General features: G+C 46.6%; 1 protein-coding gene across 1 annotated transcript in view; it reads left to right on the forward strand.

Moving 5' to 3' along the window:
* Nucleotides 1–17,843, forward strand: part of M1AP (meiosis 1 associated protein) — a 359,391-nt gene extending 341,548 nt beyond the window's left edge. Inside the window, exons 9-10 of the mRNA XM_086964406.1 lie at nt 10,567–10,728; nt 17,352–17,843. Coding sequence (XP_086820532.1) covers nt 10,567–10,728; nt 17,352–17,522 — 333 coding nt within the window. The 3' untranslated portion in view covers nt 17,523–17,843. The remainder of the gene's footprint in view (nt 1–10,566; nt 10,729–17,351) is intronic.
* Nucleotides 17,844–19,033: the final 1,190 nt, after the last annotated feature.

Below are 19,033 nucleotides of genomic sequence, written 5' to 3' on the forward strand. Positions count from 1 at the left end.
AGCATGCGCAGGGTGTTGAAGCACGATGAGGAGAAGGCGTTGACTTGTCTGGTCATCAAGAGGGAGGAGTCCAGGATGAAGCCCAGGTTGCGTGCGTGGTCCGTTGGCTTGGGAGTGGGGCCCAGGGCAGGGGGCCACCAGGAGTCATCCCAGGCGGAGGGCGATGATCCCAGGATGAGGACTTCCGTCTTGTCTGAGTTCAGTTTCAGGCGGCTGTTCTTCATCCACTCGGCGACGTCTTTCATCCCTTTGTGTCGGTTGGGTCTGGCGGTGGCGGGGTCGTTGGTGAGGGAGAGGATCAGCTGGGTATCGTCGGCGTAGGAGATGATGTTGAGGTGGTGTTGGCGTGCGATGGCTGCGAGGGGGCTCATGTAGACGTTGAAGAGGGTAGGGCTGAGTGAAGAACCTTGTGGTACGCCGCAGATGACTTTGGTGGCCTTGGATCTGAACGGGGGGGAGGCGGACTCCCTGGGTTCTTCCGGCGAGGAACGAGATGATCCACTCCAATGCCTTCTCTTGGATTCCGATGTTGCTGAGGCGCTGTACTAGGGTGCAGTGGCAGACAGTGTTGAATGCTGCGGAGAGGTCCAGGAGGATGAGGGCCGCTGTTTCTCCGTTGTCGAGCAGGGATCTGATGTCATCGGTGGCTGCGATCAGGGCGGTCTCGGTGCTGTGGTTGACTCGGAAACCGGACTGCGAGGAGTCGAGGGATCCATTTGTCTCGAGGAAGGCGGCGAGCTGTCTGTTGACGGTCTTCTCGATGACTTTGGCAGGGAAGGGGAGGAGCGATTTGGGGCGGAAATTCCTGAGGTTCATGGGGTCCGCTGTTGGTTTCTTCAGGAGGGCGCTGAGCTCGGCGTGCTTCCAGCTCTCCGGGAAGGTGGCGGTGTGGAAGGAAGTGTTGATGATGTCCCGGAGTTGGGGTGCGATGATGGAGTCGGTCTTGTTGAAGACGTGGTGGGGGCAGGGGTCGGTTGGTGATCCGGAGTGGATGGTGTTCATCGTGCGGGTGGTGTCTTCGGTGCTGACCGGGGTCCAGTTGCAGAGGGTGGTGGTGGGGGGCGTTGGTTCGGCGGTTGGGTGCGTGGTTGGTGCGCCGAAGCTGTTGTGTATGTCGGCGATCTTGCGGTGGAAGAACGAGGCGTGTGAGTCGCAGAGGTCTTGCGAAGGAATGATGTCGTTGTTTCCGGCGCTGGCGTTAGATAGCTCTTTGACGATGCTGAAGAGTTCCTTGCTGTCGTAGGCGTTGTTGTCCAGTTCTTCTTTGAATGCTGTCTTCTTGGTGGTGCGGATCAGCTGGTGGTGCTTGCGGGTGGCGTGCTTGAGGGCGGTCATGTTTTCTGTGGTTTGGTCGTGGCGCCAGGCTTTCTCGAGGTTGCAGCAGTTCTTCTTGGAGTCCTTGAGTTCGTCGGTGAACCAGGGGGCTTTGTTGCTGCCGGGCCTGCTGGCAGGGTTCTTTAGTGGTGCGAGGTCATCGGCGCAGGCGGTCAGCCACTGTCTGAGGTTGCTGGCTGCTTCGTTGGGGTCCGTTGTGCTGGCGGGAGGGTTCTGGCTGAGGGAGGTGGTGAGCTGTTCGGCGGTGATCTTGCTCCAGCTCCGGCGAGGAACCTGTTGTGAGTGGTGGTGGGTGGTGGTTCTTCTGAAGCTGAAGTGGACGCAGCTGTGGTCAGTCCAATGGAGTCCGGTGGAGTGGCTGAAGGAGATGCGCTTGCTGGAGGAGAAGACGGGGTCAAGCGTGTGGCCGGCGTAGTGGGTGGGGGTGTTCACCAGTTGCTTGAGTCCGAGGTTGGCGAGGTTGGCGAGCATGGTGGTGGTGTTGCTGTCCTTGTTGTTCTCCATGTGGAAGTTGAGGTCCCCTAGGAGGATGTAGTCAGCGGCGGGGAGGGCGTGTGGGCTGATAAAGTCTGCGATGTCTTTGCTGAATTGTGTGCATGCTCTCGGGGGTCTGTAGATGAGGGTGAACTAGAAGCTACTTCATTAGCAAACTTTTTCAGCAAGGACGCATCCATCAACGTCAGCACAGACAGTAATGATGGAGCCCGCAAATTTAACACCTGCCTCTTACAAGCAATGGACAAGTTAGCCCCGGAAGAATTTAAAAAAACCAAGATCCGCTCTGCAACCTCACAATGGTACACCCCAGAGGTTAAATTGATAACATTGAAATAAATGCAGGCGGGCCGAGAGAATTTGGCGAAATGATTACAACCCTCAGTCCAAAAAGGAGTACACGGCTGCCTTACATGAATACAAGCACGCCATAGAGCAAGCTAAGACCATATTCTTCACCAAGAAAATCCAAGAGTCCTCAAACTCCTCAAAGGAACTATTTAAGACCGTGACTCACTTAGCTAAAAGTCCGAGAGAAATCACATTCCAACCTCACCAAGAATTTGTGGAAAACATTGCCCAATTCTTTCAACAGAAAGTTCAGACAGTGTATAATGACCTTCGATCGCTACCCCCGTGCGAAGCAGTCCCCCATGACTCAGATCCACAGACACTAATTCCGGAATTCCCCAGATTCTGCCAGCTCAGCTGTGACCATGTTGCCACGCTGCTTCTTCAGACTAAGTCTGGCTCGCCACTGGACCCATGCCCCCCTTATGTCCTACATATGGTCCCTGAGACCATTAGTCAAGCCCTAACCCCCCTTCTTAATACTGCAGTAAACTCCGGACAATTCCCCGGCAGCTGGAGGAAGGCATGCATCAGGCCGATACTCAAAAAGGAGTCCCTCGACCCCAAGGAAGCCAAGCATTACCGCCCTATATCATGCTTTCCCCTACCTGCCAAAATTCTAGAAAATGCAATGAATCAGGAGCTAACAAAACACCTTGAGGACAACCACCTATTAGACCCCACGCAGCATGGCTTCAGGGCCTGTCACTCAACAGAAACTGCTTCTGATGACATTCGTCAATCCATGGATAAAGGAGGCAGAGCCGCTCTGATCTTACTAGATTTGACAGCGGCGTTTGACACCGTGAACCACGACGTCCTTTTAAATAGACTAACAAAGCTGGGCATCTCCCATACCGCCCTAAAACTGCTCCAGACCTTTCTGCAGGCACGCATTCACCAAATCCACTGGGATGGGCTTCTGTCCAAGGAATTCCTCCTACCCTGTGGAGTTCCCCAGGGGTCGGCTCTGTCACCAACCCTTTTTAATCTGTATGTCACACCCCTAGCCGCATTGATTAAATCCCACGGCCTACATTTAGTTTCGTACGCTGACGACACACAACTGGTGATCTCAATGGCTCAGACTGTAGAAGCCACTGCCACCAGTTTCAGAAACTGTCTGTCAGACGTCAAGGCATGGATGAACTCTCACTTCTTCAAACTCAACACCGAAAAAACGGAGGTGATTGAGTTTGGCCAAAAACCGTCTGTCTGGAATGATCTCTGGTGGCCCCCAGAAGCCGACGTATGTCCCACCCCGGCAAACAAGGTCAGAAACCTTGGTTTCATAATGGACATGGACCTCTATTGCACAGCCCAAATCAACCAGGTCACTTCGTCCTGTTTCTTCACACTGAAGGTCCTTAGAAAATTCTTGCCTTACATCCCCTTTGCCCTGAGGAAAACAGTTGTGGGTGCTCTGATTATGTCTAAGGTAGACTACTGTAATGCCCTACATATAGGTGCTGGCGAAAAACAACTTAACCAACTCCAGTCCATCCAAAACGCGGCGGCCAGAGTTCTGCTTAATCTTCCTAAACGACACCCCACTTCAAAAGCAATAAGCGAACTAAACTCGCTCCCAGTTAGGAAAAGAATCCAATTCAAGGTCTTGTGCCTAGCCCACAAATCCATATGTACAGACCTCTAAACAGCTCTCCAACCTTCTCTCCCCATATGTTCCGGAGCACTCACTTAGATCCAGCTCCCAAAATCTACTTCACATCCCTAGGATCAAGAGAGTCCGTTGGGGCGGCAGATCCTTTTCCCATCAAGTCCCAAAGCTCTGGAACAGTCTATCATCCTCACAACGTTCCGAAAAGAGCATAGCTAAGTTTAGGAAAGAGCTGAAGACCTGGCTCTTTGTGTTGCTCTAACTCTGCCACCTCTATCTCTCCGTCTTACAGCGCCAAGACGCCTCGGCATAAGAGCGCTCTAAAAATAATTCAGCCAGGGTGCCTCTGAGGGTCGTCTTGGGGTCGGTGTGTATTTGGAAGTGGAGGTGTTCGGCAGCGGTGAAGGTGTCGTTGGAGTTGGTCGAGATGCGAATGATGTTCTTGTGTACGATGGCGATGCCTCCTCCAGTCTGGTTGACGTGGTCCCTCCGGGTGATCTTGTATCCGTCCGGGAGGGCTATGGCGATGTCGGGTGCTGAGGAGGCGTTCATCCAGGTTTCTGTGAGGAAGGCGACGTCTGGTGACGTTGTGTCGAGCAGGTTCCAGAGTTCGATGGCGTGTCAGTGGACGGAGCGGGTGTTGAGCAGGATGCACTTGAGGTGGTTGTTGCTGGTGCTCGGCTTGGCGGGTGCGGTGCAGGTCCGGAGGCAGGTGAACTTGCAGGCTTGGCAGGTGAAGGGTCCGTGGGTGCATTTCGGGCAGGCTTGGCAGCAGGTGGTGATCCCTCCGGTGTTGAGTGCGTTGAGGGTGACGGCGTCGTAAGTCCGGCGGGTGCGCTGGCCTCGACGAGGGTCAGGGGTTCTGGCGCTAGGCACGGACCAGGCGTGTGCCTTTGGCGCACAATCGGCGCACCTGCTGCGCGTACGTGCGGACTCTGCCATATATGGAGAGTGGGGGGGAGGAGGGAGGGAGGAGCAGCTGGGAGGTGGGAGCGGGGTGGCGAATGTTGAGAGGGGAGAGGGAACAGAAGGAAAGGGGGCGGGGGCCGCGGGGGAGCAGCAGCAGGGAGCGGGGTGGAACAGCGGGAAAAAGGCGGCAGACGCGAGAGATAGAGAAATACAAAAATCAGGGGCACAGTCGAAAAACAGAAGAAAACCAGAAGTACACAATCAGGGGCACAGCGCATAAATACTGAAAAACAGAATTACAGAATCAGGGGCACAGCGGACAAATACTGATACTAACGGAGGAGAGACCAGGGGGCAGAGAAGATCTCGACTCCAGGGGCAGCGGCGAGCAGGCGGTGGTAACGGGGGGACCGGGTGACCTCAGGAGGAGCCACGTGGTGGGTTGAGCAACAGGCACTGACGAGGTCAGGTTAGGTCACCGTACCTTAGCAAGTACCGGAAATAATATTTAGTGCATTTCCAATTAATCCTTTGACAAGAGGTTCTTTCGTTTCTAGAGATGTAGAGATACACCTTAATAGTCGTTTAGACTTTTATGATGTATTATATGTTGCTGTTTCTACCATATATGCAAATTACAGAATTATTAATATATGTTATTGTTTTGCATTTAGTGTTTTTAAAAAAGGCTAATATGTTTACAACATGTTTTACATCATTTTTTTGGGGTCTACTTGGTTCTGTGTAATTTGGTGGCTTGTTCTGGGTTTTTTCGGTTTGTACTTTTTTGCCAACTTCTGCATTTCTAAAAAAAGTTTGGTTATTAATTAATGTTGGGGTCATGTTTCTCGTTGTAATTTAATGTTGCTATTGTTAAGTGGTTTGCCTTTATCTTTTTCTTGTTTTTTGTCAGTCTTGGTATCTGTTTTTTGGAGACATCATTTTCAAATCATTGTTTCTTATTTGTGTGTCTACTAAAATATTTCAATTATTTTTTAGTTAACGTTATGTTCGATTATTATTTGGTACTTACTTTGTAAACGTAGAGGCTTTATTTTTGGAGAACATTTCAGCATTACAGCGCCAAGAAACCGTCAGGTGAACGCAGCGCTCTACAAATCGTTTTTACATTACATTTTACATTACATTCAGGTTGTAGCTTCAGGCAGACAGAGTGACGCTTTCCAGAAGTGGTGGCTTCTTCTGCAGCACTTAGTTACACATTTTAATTCCTTTTTATACTATTTTTTTATTGTTAAACTCTGTCTTAATTCTTTAGCTTCATTGGTTGCTGAGCTACAAGTTAGAAAAGTATTTAATTCTTGCACCTTATATGGTAAACGCTAATTATATTGTTGTTTTTTTGTTTGTTTTTTGTATTTGCTTTAGGTTCACAAAACTTTTGTTTTTGTAATTTTTGTGAAATTCCTTAGGATTTATTATGTTTACAAGATCTCTTTATTTTTGCTTTTGGTATTTAGGTTTTTAATAGATTTGTGCAGTGCATAATTATATTTTTATATTTTATGTAGAGGTTGGTGATATTTGTGTTCTCTACATTTTTTAATGCTATATTTGTATGTCTCAGTTATTTCTCTCAATATTATGTCATAGACGCAACCCAGCAGCTTGGTGGATCTCAGCTTCCACGGGTAAATGATATTTTGCATTTTTATACTACCCAATACTGGATTACACTTGAGGCTACTGCTTGGTCAAGGATGGGGGCAAGGTATTTCTTTTAACCTTTGGAACAGGGATACATACCAGAGGCCATATTCTGTATGGCTCACCCATACTCCTCTGCCATTGCATAGCAATTGAAAGCAGAGGGACACTATTTTGGGGGCCTAAGATACCATAAAAAAATAGATGGGTGTAAAGCTGATTACAGGGATGTTTTTCACCTCAGGGTTTTGAGTGACATCAAAGACAATGCGAGCTTCACTCTTGTCATCAAGAGCAGCCTGTGACTTAACAAGTGCCTCACGAGCAGTCTGTGACTTAACAAGTGCCTCACGAGCAGTCTGTGACTTAATAAGTACCTCAAGAGCAGCTTTGACTCAACAAGTACCTCAAGAGCAGCAGTGGCTTAACAAGTACCTCAAGAGCAGCTGTGGCTTAACAAGAACCTCAACAGCAGCCTGTGACTTAACAAGTACCTCTAGTGCTGTCTGTGGCTTGAAATGTACTTCAAGAGCGGTCTGTGACTTAACAAGTCCCTCAAGAGCAGTCTGTGACATAACAAGTACCTCAAGAGCAGCCTGTGACTTAACAAGTACCTCGAGTGCGGTCTGTGACTTAACAAGTACTTCAAGAGCAGCCTCTGACTCAACAAGAGCAGTCAGTGAATTAACAAGTACCTCTAGTGCGGTCTGTGGCTTAACATGTACCTCAAAAGCAGCCTGTGTTGTAACAAGTACCTCAAGACCAGGCTGTTACTTAACACGTACCTGAAAAGCAGTCTGTGGCTTAACAAGTACCCGAGCAGTCTGTGACTTAACAAGTACCTCAAGAGCAGTCTGTGACTTAACAAGTACCTCAAGAGCAGTCTGTGACTTAACAAGAACCTCAACAGCAGCCTGTGACTTAACAAGTACCTCTAGTGCAGTCTGTGACTTAACAAGAACCTCAACAGCAGCCTGTGACGTAACAAGTACCTCAAGAGCAGCAGTGACTTAACAAGTACCTCTAGTGCAGTCTGTGGCTTAACAAGTACTTCAAGAGCAGGCTGTGACTTAACAAGTACCTCTAGTGCAGTCTATGACATAACAAGTACCTTGAGAGCAGTCTATGACGTAACAAGTACCTCAAGAGCAGCATGTGACTTAACAAGTACATCTAGTGCGGTCTGTGGCTTAACAAGTACTTCAAGAGCGGTCTGTGACATAACAAGTACCTCAAAGGCAGTCTGTGACTTAATAAGTACCCCAGGAGCAGGCTGTGACTTAACAATTCCCTCAAGAGCAGCCTGTGACTTAACAAGTACCTAAAGAGCAGCCTGTGACTTAACAAGTACCTAAAGTGCAGTCTATGACATAACAAGTACCTTGAGAGCAGTCTATGACGTAACAAGTACCTCAAGAGCAGCATGTGACTTAACAAGTACCTCCAGTGCGGTCTGTGGCTTAACAAGTACCTCAAGAGCAGACTGTGACTCAACAAGTACCTCAAGAGCAGTCTGTGACTCAACAAGTACTTCTAGTGCAGTCTGTGACTTAATAAGAACCTCAACAGCAGCCTGTGACTTAACAAGTACTTCAAGAGCGGTCTGTGACATAACAAGTACCTCAAAGGCAGTCTGTGACTTAATAAGTACCCCAGGAGCAGGCTGTGACTTAACAATTCCCTCAAGAGCAGCCTGTGACTTAACAAGTACCTCAAGAGCGTCTGTGACTTAACAATTCCCTCAAGAGCAGCCTGTGACTTAACAAGTACCTCAAGAGCGTCTGTGACATAACAAGTACCTAAAGAGCAGCCTGTGACTCAACAAGAGCAGTCAGTGAATTACCAAGTACCTCTAGTGCGGTCTGTGGCTTAACAAGTACCTCAAGAGCAGCCTGTGTTGTAACAAGTACCTCAAGAGCAGTCTGTGACTCAACAAGTGCTTCTAGGGCAGTCTGTGACTTAACACGTACCTAAAAAGCAGTCTGTGACTTATAAAGTACCTCAAGAGCAGCTTGTGGCTTAATAGGTACCTCAAGAGCAGTCTGTGACGTAACAAGTACTTCTAGGGCAGTCTGTGACTTCACAAGTACCTCTAGTGCGGTCTGTGGCTTAACAAGTACTCGAGCAGTCTGTGACTTAACAAGTACCTCAAGAGCAGTCTGTGACTTAACAAGTACCTCAAGAGCAGTCTGTGGCTTAACAAGTACTCGAGCAGTCTGTGACTTAACAAGTACCTCAAGAGCAGTCTGTGACTTAACAAGTACCTCAACAGCAGTCTGTGACTTAACAAGTACCTCTAGTGCGGTCTGTGACTTAACAAGTACCTCAAGAGCAGTCTGTGACTTAACAAGTACCTCTAGTGCGGTCTGTGACTTAACAAGTACCTGAAAAGCAGTCTGTGACTTAACAAGAACCTCAACAGCAGTCTGTGACTTAACAAGTACCTCTAGTGCGGTCTGTGACTTAACAAGTACCTCAAGAGCAGTCTGTGACTCAACAAGTACTTCTAGGGCAGTCTGTGACTTAACAAGTACCTCAAGAGCAGCCTGTGTTGTAACAAGTACCTCAAGAGCAGGCTGTTACTTAACACGTACCTAAAAAGCAGTCTGTGACTTATAAAGTACCTCAAGAGCAGCTTGTGGCTTAACAAGTACCTCAAGAGCAGTCTGTGACTCAACAAGTTCTTCTAGGGCAGTCTGTGACTTAACAAGAACCTCAACAGCAGCCTGTGGCTTAACAAGTACTTCTAGGGCAGTCTGTGACTTAACAAGAACCTCAACAGCAGTCTGTGACTTAACAAGTACCTCTAGTGCAGTCTGTGGCTTAACAAGTACTTCAAGAGCAGGCTGTGACTTAACAATTACCTCTAGTGCAGTCTATGACATAACAAGTACCTTGAGAGCAGTCTATGACGTAACAAGTACCTCAAGAGCAGTCTGTGACTTAACAAGTACCTCAAGAGCAGCCTGTGACGTAACAAATACCTCAAGAGCAGCCTGTGACTCAACAAGAGCAGTCAGTGAATTAACAAGTACCTCTAGTGCGCTCTGTGGTTTAACAAGTACCTCAAGAGCAGGCTGTTACTTAACACGTACCTAAAAAGAAGTCTGTGACTTCACAAGTACCTCAAGAGCAGCCTGTGACGTAACAAATACCTCAAGAGCACCCTGTGACTTAACAAGTACCTCAAGAGCAGCCTGTGACGTAACAAATACCTCAAGAGCACCCTGTGACTTAACAAGTACCACCTCAAGAGCAGCTTGTGGCTTAACATATACCTCTGAAGCAGCCAGTGACGTAACAGGTACCTCAAGAGCAGTGTTTGACTTAACAAGTGCCTAAAGAGCAGTCTGCGACTATCAAAGCACCTCAAGAGCAACCTGTGGCTTAACAAATACCTCAAGAGCAGCTTTTGACATAACAAGTGCCTCAAGAGCAGCTGTGGCTTAACAATTATTTCAAGACAGTTTGCGACTTAACAGGCACTTCAAATGCAGCCTGTGACTCAACAAGTACCTCATGAGCAACCTGTGGCTTAACAAATACCTCTGGATCAGTCTGTGACTTAACAAGTGCTTAAGATAGTCTGCGACTTAACATTACATCTAGAGCAGTCTATGACTTAACAAGTACCTCAAGAACAGTCAGTGACTTAACAAGTACCTCGAAGGCAGTCTGTGACTTAACAAGTACCTCAAGAGCAGCCTGTGACATAACAAGTACCTCAGGAGCAGTCTGCGGCTAACAAGTACCTCAAGAGCAGTCAGTGACTTAACAGGTGCATCTAGAGCGGTCTGTTATAATCTGAGCTCTGAGCAGTCCAACAGTCCTTTACAAGAACCTCAGCAGCTGTCTGTGATTGTCAGACATGGGAAGAGTGTTCTGAATGAACGTAGGTACTTCAAGAGCTGTTTATAGGAGACCTAGACGTGGCAAGTCTAAATGTCCTTAATAAGTGTGAAGAGCTGTCTGTGATAGTCCAAGGTGTGGGCAGGAGTATGAATGTCCTCTATTAGACCTTCAGGAGCTGTCTTTGATAGTCTAAGGTGCGAGGAGGTTTCGGTAGTGGCCTGATACTTGTGTTGATGGTGTTGGTAGAGGCTGCGAATGTGACAGGCATGTCCTGTCCTGCAGAGGAATTTCTTGGGAAGACAAATTCTTAACCAAACATTGTCTTCTCTTATCTTTAGATTATTCTCAACAGTTTAGAAGTAGACCAAACTTACAATCCCCTGCAATTGCAAAACAACCTGTACAAACACCTGCGGAGCCTCCTTGCCAGAGCTCCACCGTGCCGACCGCAGGGAGCACCGCAAGCTGCACTGCGAGAGCAGCGCCCTCATCCCAGACAAGTAAAAATAAAAGTTTCATCCTCTTGTTTCCTTTCAACCTCTGTTTTCTTCCTGTCCACTGTTTATTTGCTTCCTTTACTTTCATTTGTTTTCTTTCTTCCTTTTCTTACTTCTTGTTTCTCTCATCGTCTTATATCATCCATTTCCATTCTCACTGTCCTGTACTTTTTTGTTTCCTTCTTTTATTTCTACCTTCCTCCTTGTGTTTTCAATGTTTTCTCATATTTCCTTGCATCTCTAATTTCCTTGCTTATTTATTACTTTTCTTGTTCAACACATTCTTTTTTATTTATAAACTCTATTGTGTTGCCCCTCGTGGTCAAATGTTAGGTCATACCCGCTGGAAGTGTCATCAGCATAGACCTCATGCCTTCTTATATTTCTTATCACAGCCTCTGGCTCAGCATAGTGCCTCTTCTGCCTTGGCACAGTCCCGAGAGCTTGTGGTGGGTTGTGTCACATCCAGTAACATGCAGTATCTCTCTTTGCCACCAGAGTGCGGGACTCATGAGTGCCCCCAATCCCCCTTCTATAATCCAAGCATTGCTAGTTTAGGCTCTGCCACTAGCACTGTCAATGGGGTGTGCACTTGGTGCCAGTAGCGTGCCACCACTGGGCAATCCTAGATCCTGTGGAAAAAGTTCCCAACAGCAGAACTGCATTTGGTGGGGGTGCAAACTGCGTTGTTTTGCCGTTTGCCAGAGTTCTGATTTATGCAAAAAGTATTCAGCAAATCAACTGCTGGAATGGCTTCATATGGTTTTTGATCCAAATGTTGCCCAACTTTGAGATCCCAATCAAAACCGGGGCTTTGAATTCCCAGGGGTCGGTCACCAGTGCCAGCCACGTGCCGTGCCACAAAAGGGTCTCACCTATCAGGGGTTTGTACCATTTAAGGTGCTGAAGGGTCTGTTGCCAACAAGTGAGTAGAGATTTAGGATCTGATATAGATCTCGGCGGACGGGTTACTCCGTCACAACAGAGATGGATATCCTGTCCGTCGAAATATAAATTCCATTCGACCCTACGAGGTTTATATTTCGGCAGAAGGGCTATCCATCACCTTTGTGACAGAGTTGAGATCTCAATCAGGCCCTAAGTCATCGAAGGATATCTGTGAAGCCGAGTGGAGCTAGATGGCAAGGCCTCTAGATCAAACTCCTGGGAGGATCAACCTCCAGTTATAAGGATAGGTCATCCCTCTCTCCAAAAATGCAATCACTGATAGTGAAAAGTTGGGACGGCCAATAGTAAAGACAAGTGTCTGTAATTCGAAATCCGCCATCTTGAGGCACCTGCGCGCACCTAAAGAACGATACCCTGGAAAGCACCGACGCCCAGAAGAATTCTACCAGAGTAGCCCGAACATCTGAGAAAGGTTTGGTGGAATTGTGTATAGGTCATTCAAAAGTACATATATAAAGCAGTCTTTTTAAAAAGCGCAACTTTCATACAGACCATGTCTTCCAGTGCAGAGGTCCCTTTCATTTATGTTTGAAAACTTTTTTTTTGAACCGGCAGCTAGCGATAAACTGTGAGTTCATCAAAGGCAAGTTTGTAGCATTTGCTTCTGTTCTGTAAATGCGCCATGAAGTTATGATAAGCAGGGTCCTGCAAATGACATTCAGGTATAGAAATGTTTCCAGGATGTCTTAAACTGGTGCTACACAGTGAGGTGGACTGTACAACTGTGGTTTTTCTCACAAAACGCAGAGATACTACTCGAAGGCTACTCTAAAGACGGTCTGTGAAACCGTTACCGTCCTTACATTATGCAGAGGTAATACTGAAAGGCTACTCTATAGACGGTCTGTGAAACCGTTGCCGTCCTTACATTATGCAGAGATACTACTCAAAGGCTACTCTAAAGACGGTCTGTGTAACCGTTGCCGTCCTTACATTATGCAGAGATACTACTCAAAGGCTACTCTAAAGACGGTCTGTGTAACCGTTGCCATCCTTACATTATGCAGAGATACTACTCAAAGGCTACTCTAAAGACGGTCTGTGAAACCGTTGCCGTCCTTACATTATGCAGAGATACTACTCAAAGGCTACTCTAAAGACGGTCTGTGAAACCGTTGCCGTCCTTACATTATGCAGAGATACTACTCAAAGGCTACTCTAAAGACGGTCTGTGTAACCGTTGCCGTCCTTACATTATGCAGAGATACTACTCAAAGGCTACTCTAAAGACGGTCTGTGAAACCGTTGCCGTCCTTACATTATGCAGAGATACTACTCAAAGGCTACTCTAAAGACGGTCTGTGAAACTGTTGCCGTCCTTACATTATGCAGAGATACTACTCAAAGGCTACTCTAAAGACGGTCTGTGTAACCGTTGCCGTCCTTACATTATGCAGAGATACTACTCAAAGGCTACTCTAAAGACGGTCTGTGAAACCGTTGCCGTCCTTACATTATGCAGAGATACTACTCAAAGGCTACTCTAAAGACGGTCTGTGTAACCGTTGCCGTCCTTACATTATGCAGAGATACTACTCAAAGGCTACTCTAAAGACGGTCTGTGAAACCGTTGCCGTCCTTACATTATGCAGAGATACTACTCAAAGGCTACTCTAAAGACGGTCTGTGAAACCGTTGCCGTCCTTACATTATGCAGAGATACTACTCAAAGGCTACTCTAAAGACGGTCTGTGTAACCGTTGCCGTCCTTACATTATGCAGAGATACTACTCAAAGGCTACTCTAAAGACGGTCTGTGAAACCGTTGCCGTCCTTACATTATGCAGAGATACTACTCAAAGGCTACTCTAAAGACGGTCTGTGTAACCGTTGCCGTCCTTACATTATGCAGAGATACTACTCAAAGGCTACTCTAAAGACGGTCTGTGTAACCGTTGCCGTCCTTACATTATGCAGAGGTAATTCTGAAAGGCTACTCTATAGACCGTCTGTGAAACCGTTGGCGTCCTTACATTATGCAGAAGTAATACTGAAAGGCTACTCTAAAGACGGTCTGTGTAACCGTTGCCGTCCTTACATTATGCAGAAGTAATACTGAAAGGCTACTATAAAGACGGTCTGTGTAACCGTTGCCGTCCTTACATTATGCAGAGATACTACTCAAAGACTACTCTAAAGACGGTCTGTGTAACCGTTGCCGTCCTTACATTATGCAGAGGTAATACTGAAAGGCTACTCTATAGACCGTCTGTGAAACCGTTGCCGTCCTTACATTATGCAGAAGTAATACTGAAAGGCTACTCTAAAGACGGTCTGTGTAACCGTAGCCGTCCTTACATTATGCAGAAGTAATACTGAAAGGCTACTCTAAAGACGGTCTGTGTAACCGTTGCCGTCCTTATATTATGCAGAAGTAATATTGAAAGGCTACTCTAAAGACGGTCTGTGTAACCGTTGCCGTCCTTACATTATGCAGAAGTAATATTGAAAGGCTACTCTAAAGATGGGCTGTGAAACCGTTGCCGTCCTTACATTATGCAGAAGTAATATTGAAAGGCTACTCTAAAGACGGTCTGTGTAACCGTTGCCGTCCTTACATTATGCAGAAGTAATACTGAAAGGCTACTCTAAAGACGGTCTGTGTAACCGTTGCCGTCCTTACATTATGCAGAGATACTACTCAAAGGCTACTCTAAAGACGGTCTGTGTAACCGTTGCCGTCCTTACATTATGCAGAGGTAATACTGAAAGGCTACTCTATAGACGGTCTGTGAAACCGTTGCCGTCCTTACATTATGCAGAGGTAATACTGAAAGGCTACTCTAAAGACGGTCTGTGTAACCGTTGCCGTCCTTACATTATGCAGAGATACTACTCAAAGGCTACTCTAAAGACGGTCTGTGTAACCGTTGCCGTCCTTACATTATGCAGAGGTAATACTGAAAGGCTACTCTATAGACCGTCTGTGAAACCGTTGCCGTCCTTACATTATGCAGAAGTAATACTGAAAGGCTACTCTAAAGACGGTCTGTGTAACCGTTGCCGTCCTTACATTATGCAGAAGTAATACTGAAAGGCTACTCTAAAGATGGTCTGTGAAACACTCCAAGATCCAGCAGACTCATTTGCAACCTTTGATCATTGAGGCTTGATAGCCCAGGCTACTCATTAGCATTCAGTGCCAGTCAAGGAATCATGGCTACCAACTCGCCAAGTTGGCTTTTTCAGCTTATGTGGCTCTTTAGCTGTACTCCGGTACGAGGACGGTGCAACAGGTACAAGGCAGGCTCTGACCAGAAGCTTACAGCTTCACTCCTGGAAGCATTGGCTGCAAATTCTAAGCGTATATATGAGAAGGGAATCCCCTCTCACACTTAGAGAAACACCTTAGTGAGGAAAGCCAGATTTAGTTTAAGGCACTGGCTGAAACATGTCGACCAACTGATGGATGTAGGAGGTAGTAGCTCGCCTCCCTTAAACATCCCTAGCCTTATTTTAACCGCTGACGGGGGCCCAGTTATTAAAATGTTATTTACCCTTGGGTACTGGGACCCTCGCCAAGCCGTTTTAACTCACACTTCACTTTACATCTCACACTGCACTCTCAGTAAAATACCAGCTCCGCTGTTATCAGGCGTTGCAGCACACCCGGGACACATTAGGTGTCACTGGGTGGGCCCGATGATGAAGCATGCCACCAACCAGGTTGGTGGGTGAGGGCTTCATGAACTCACCAACGAGGTGCCCATGACAAATCTAATCAGAGTCCTAACAATATTGGTCATATTTAAGCTAGTCTCTTTTGATAACACATATAAACTACGGTGACTCGGACTAGCTTTCTAGTCCTCTCTCTCTCTCTTGATACGCGCATGATTGCAAGGTTTGTCATTGTGCTCAGAAATGGTTGAATCACATCATGTAGATTCTCTGGTGGTCGGTAGCATAACATTCCTGAGGGCAGTCTCATGTTTTGCTTTTAAGGAAGAAACTAAAACCTCTATTCCTTGTTTTTCTTCAATTTGAAGGATGCCTATCTCCCTTTTTTTTCTTTAACAATGATTTCTACTCCTCCCCCACCACCCTTTTCTCTGCTCTTGGATGGTGGGTCGCCTTAAAGCCCATTGGGCAGTCTAGTTCAGGTCTCCTCCTTGTTCGCAGGGATCCAGGTCTTGGTAACAAATAACACATCCCAATCATTTGGCTCCCACAAGAGGTATACTTCCTGAGCTTGCGTCACAAACGAGCGCGCATTAATTAATCCACATATAAGTGGCTCTCCTCTTACCTTTAACTTGCAGAGGTTCAGACCTGTCGCAATTCTATCTACCCAGTTATCTTTCCCCCGGCTATCCGTAGATGAGCATTAGTAACTCCTTACTCGTATAGGTCTGTCTGCATAGCCCCACACGCCTTCTGAGTTCAGACCTGTAGCATGGCGGAGGCTGGGGCTGTGCGCAGTCGATGTGTGGACTGCTGCAGATGGGCTTGCCTTGGCATGCCTGCGGTGCACACGCTGCGCGGTCTCGTCAGCCTGCCTGCAGAATGCGGCACACATAGAAAGAGGAAAAACGAGGAGAAGTAGAGATATTTCTATTTCTTAAGCCTCTCCTGGGGAGGCGTAGGCTTTTGACACTGCTCTGGGTCTGCACCCTGCGTTGCCGGTGCGTCAAAAGAAGTGATGCACTGGTGGCGCAATGGGCTTGTAAATAACCCCCCTAGTTTAATGCCATTTTGTCGTGAAGTGCAGTCCTCCTCTTATTCATCTGCAGAATCTATTGTTCCCTCCATCCTCTGGCTTACTTGCCTTCCTCTTTCCTGTATTGTTTTGCTTCCTTCTTTATTTTCCCTTGCTTTCTCAAATGTCTTTCCTTTGAATCCTTTACTTCCACCCACACTTATTTCATGTACTCCAGTTCTCGTGAATACTCTGTTGTCCTTTTGTACTTGCACCCCTTTTCTTAACTACCAACCTGCCTCGCTCACTCTCATCCATTGCTACTATCCTTGCTCTTTTAATTTCATCTTTATATGTTTAATTTAATTCTCCTTTGTTTACTTCCATACATCTTCAATCCAGCCTATGGTAAGTTAATACTTCAATCCTCTCACTTACCCCCTCTTTTATTTTCTTTGACCGTCGTTTAATCACACTCTTTCTTGTTAACTTACATTCTTTCATTTATTTTGATTTGCTTTCATTTACTTCCTTGCAACACCCTTTACTTTCACTCTCCCTTGTTAACTTCCTCTCTTGCGGATTTGCTTGCAACCTCCATTTTCTTGTGGCTGCTTGTTGGCTTCCATTTATCCGTGTTTGACTTTCACCCCTCCCTGTTTTTATCTTTCTTATTGACTTTTACTGTATTCGTTGAATCCCACCCTCTCTTGTATACTTACTCCCTCTCGTTCAGCTCCTCCTGATATTCATCTACTTGTCCTTATTTACTTCATCCATCACTTGTTTGCTTCTAACCCCTATTCTGTACCTCCTCAGTTATTAATTTTCCTTTTCTCCCTCTTGTTTACTTGCATTTCCTATGCTTACTTCAACCCTCTCACATTTGCTCTTTTTCTTCTCCAATGTTTCCTCCTTTTTCACTTCTTTCCTTCCATTGAAATGAAGATTGGCTCTGTTGGCCACGGTAAGACTCTTCCAGGATATGTTATTTGCTATGTTTATCACTTTCTTCCAGCTGCAGAACCAGCAAGTCCACACCAAAGCCCGGGCCAGGGTCGCCCCACTGCCGATGATCCATGTGCCACCATGCCCACCTCCCAAAGTCTTCAAGCCCATCACCTTCGACAAGGACACCTGCGACCTCAGCTTGTTCTCTGACGATGATGAATTTCTGCATGGATTTTAGGATCCCGTACTCAAAATAAGGTCTAAGCCAAGTGGGCTACACATGGCTCTGTCCAGGGCCCATGTTTTATCCTGCTCCTTTCTGGTGTCTGCATAGGTGCTGCATCTCCTTCTGTGCATGGCTGCACAACTGCTATGTTTTGTGGTAGGTATGTGATCAGACATCCCAGCAGCATACAAAAGATGTACACCCAAGTTGTCTGACTGGTGATAGCTTATAAGCTTTTTCTTCATTCATTTCATGGCAAGCCTCTGGTTGGACATCACACTGTAGCATAAGAAAAGTGTAAACCCAAGATGGTCAACCTGTGATAGCTTGAGAGCTTTCTTCATTTCTTTCATGGGAGGCCTCTGGTTGGACATCATGCTATTGCATAGAAAAGATGTACACCCAAGAGGGCCGACCTGTGATGGCTTCAAAACTTTTTTCTTAATTTGTTTCATTCATGGTAGGGCTCTGGTTGGACATGACGCTGTAGCATAAGAAAGGTGTACATCCAAGATGACCGACCTGTGAGAGCTTGAGAGCTCTTTCTTCATTTCTTTCATGGTATACCTCTGGTTGGACATCCTGAACATCATGTTGTTGGATACAAAAGTGTACACTCAAGATGGCCGACCTGTGATGGCTTGAAAGCTCCTTCTTCATTTGTTTCATCCATGGAAGGCCTCAGGTTGGACAGCAGGCTTTTGCATATAAAAAGTGTATACCCAAGATGGTCGTCCTGAGATAGATGAGAGCGACAAATTCATCTGCCTCCATCTGTTATAGCAATGGTGTGTGGAGAAGGGATTCTATTTTAAGGCATTTAGACCCATTAATTTATGGGGCTGTGATTTTGGATGTGAACTTTACACGATTAAGCCAAGCTGCACAGCGTAAAGGGCAGAATGTTCAACACATTTAGACAGCACGCCTACAGTCTAATAACTACTATTCTAAGTAGTCATATATTGCCTCATGTTCGCACTACTAGAGACCCAAAGACGGCAGACCATCAGCATACCTGTACTTAAGGTGACAGGAAAAAATGCCCTGAGGGAGGCTCATGCTGTTATCTTCGGAGTGTGGAGCTGCACCGGAAGCTCACAGTCAGACGAGGTGCCAGGGGAATGCTGTTGCATGGCTTCGCCGATGCTACTAGCATAGAGCACAGTAGGGTTCTTGAGATGCTCTTTCAAAAGACGCATCGTTAGTGAATGAGCCTGTGTTCCTTTCAACAGCTCTCTGCTATGACCAGGAGGGATCCTGTGTGTAATAGTTTGTTCTTTAATACACAGAGTGCAATCTAAAGAGCCTGTATCGTGTGACTTCATATTTATTCTAACCCAGCAGGATTATGGAACCGACACTGCCTGAGATTTTAATTCTACCCAGAAGGGTCATAGGTCGTGTATCCCTAGAGCCTATTACTGATAAGGCACAGTGCAGGGAATGGTCTGTATCCAGTGAGCTGCTCCCTTTAGAAAGTAGAAGGGTCGACAAGCCACCACCACTCAAGCTTTTCCTTG

This window comes from Lissotriton vulgaris, chromosome 3_2 (genome assembly GCF_964263255.1).
Source record: "Lissotriton vulgaris chromosome 3_2, aLisVul1.2, whole genome shotgun sequence".
In the NCBI taxonomy this organism is placed as follows: Eukaryota; Metazoa; Chordata; class Amphibia; order Caudata; family Salamandridae; genus Lissotriton; species Lissotriton vulgaris.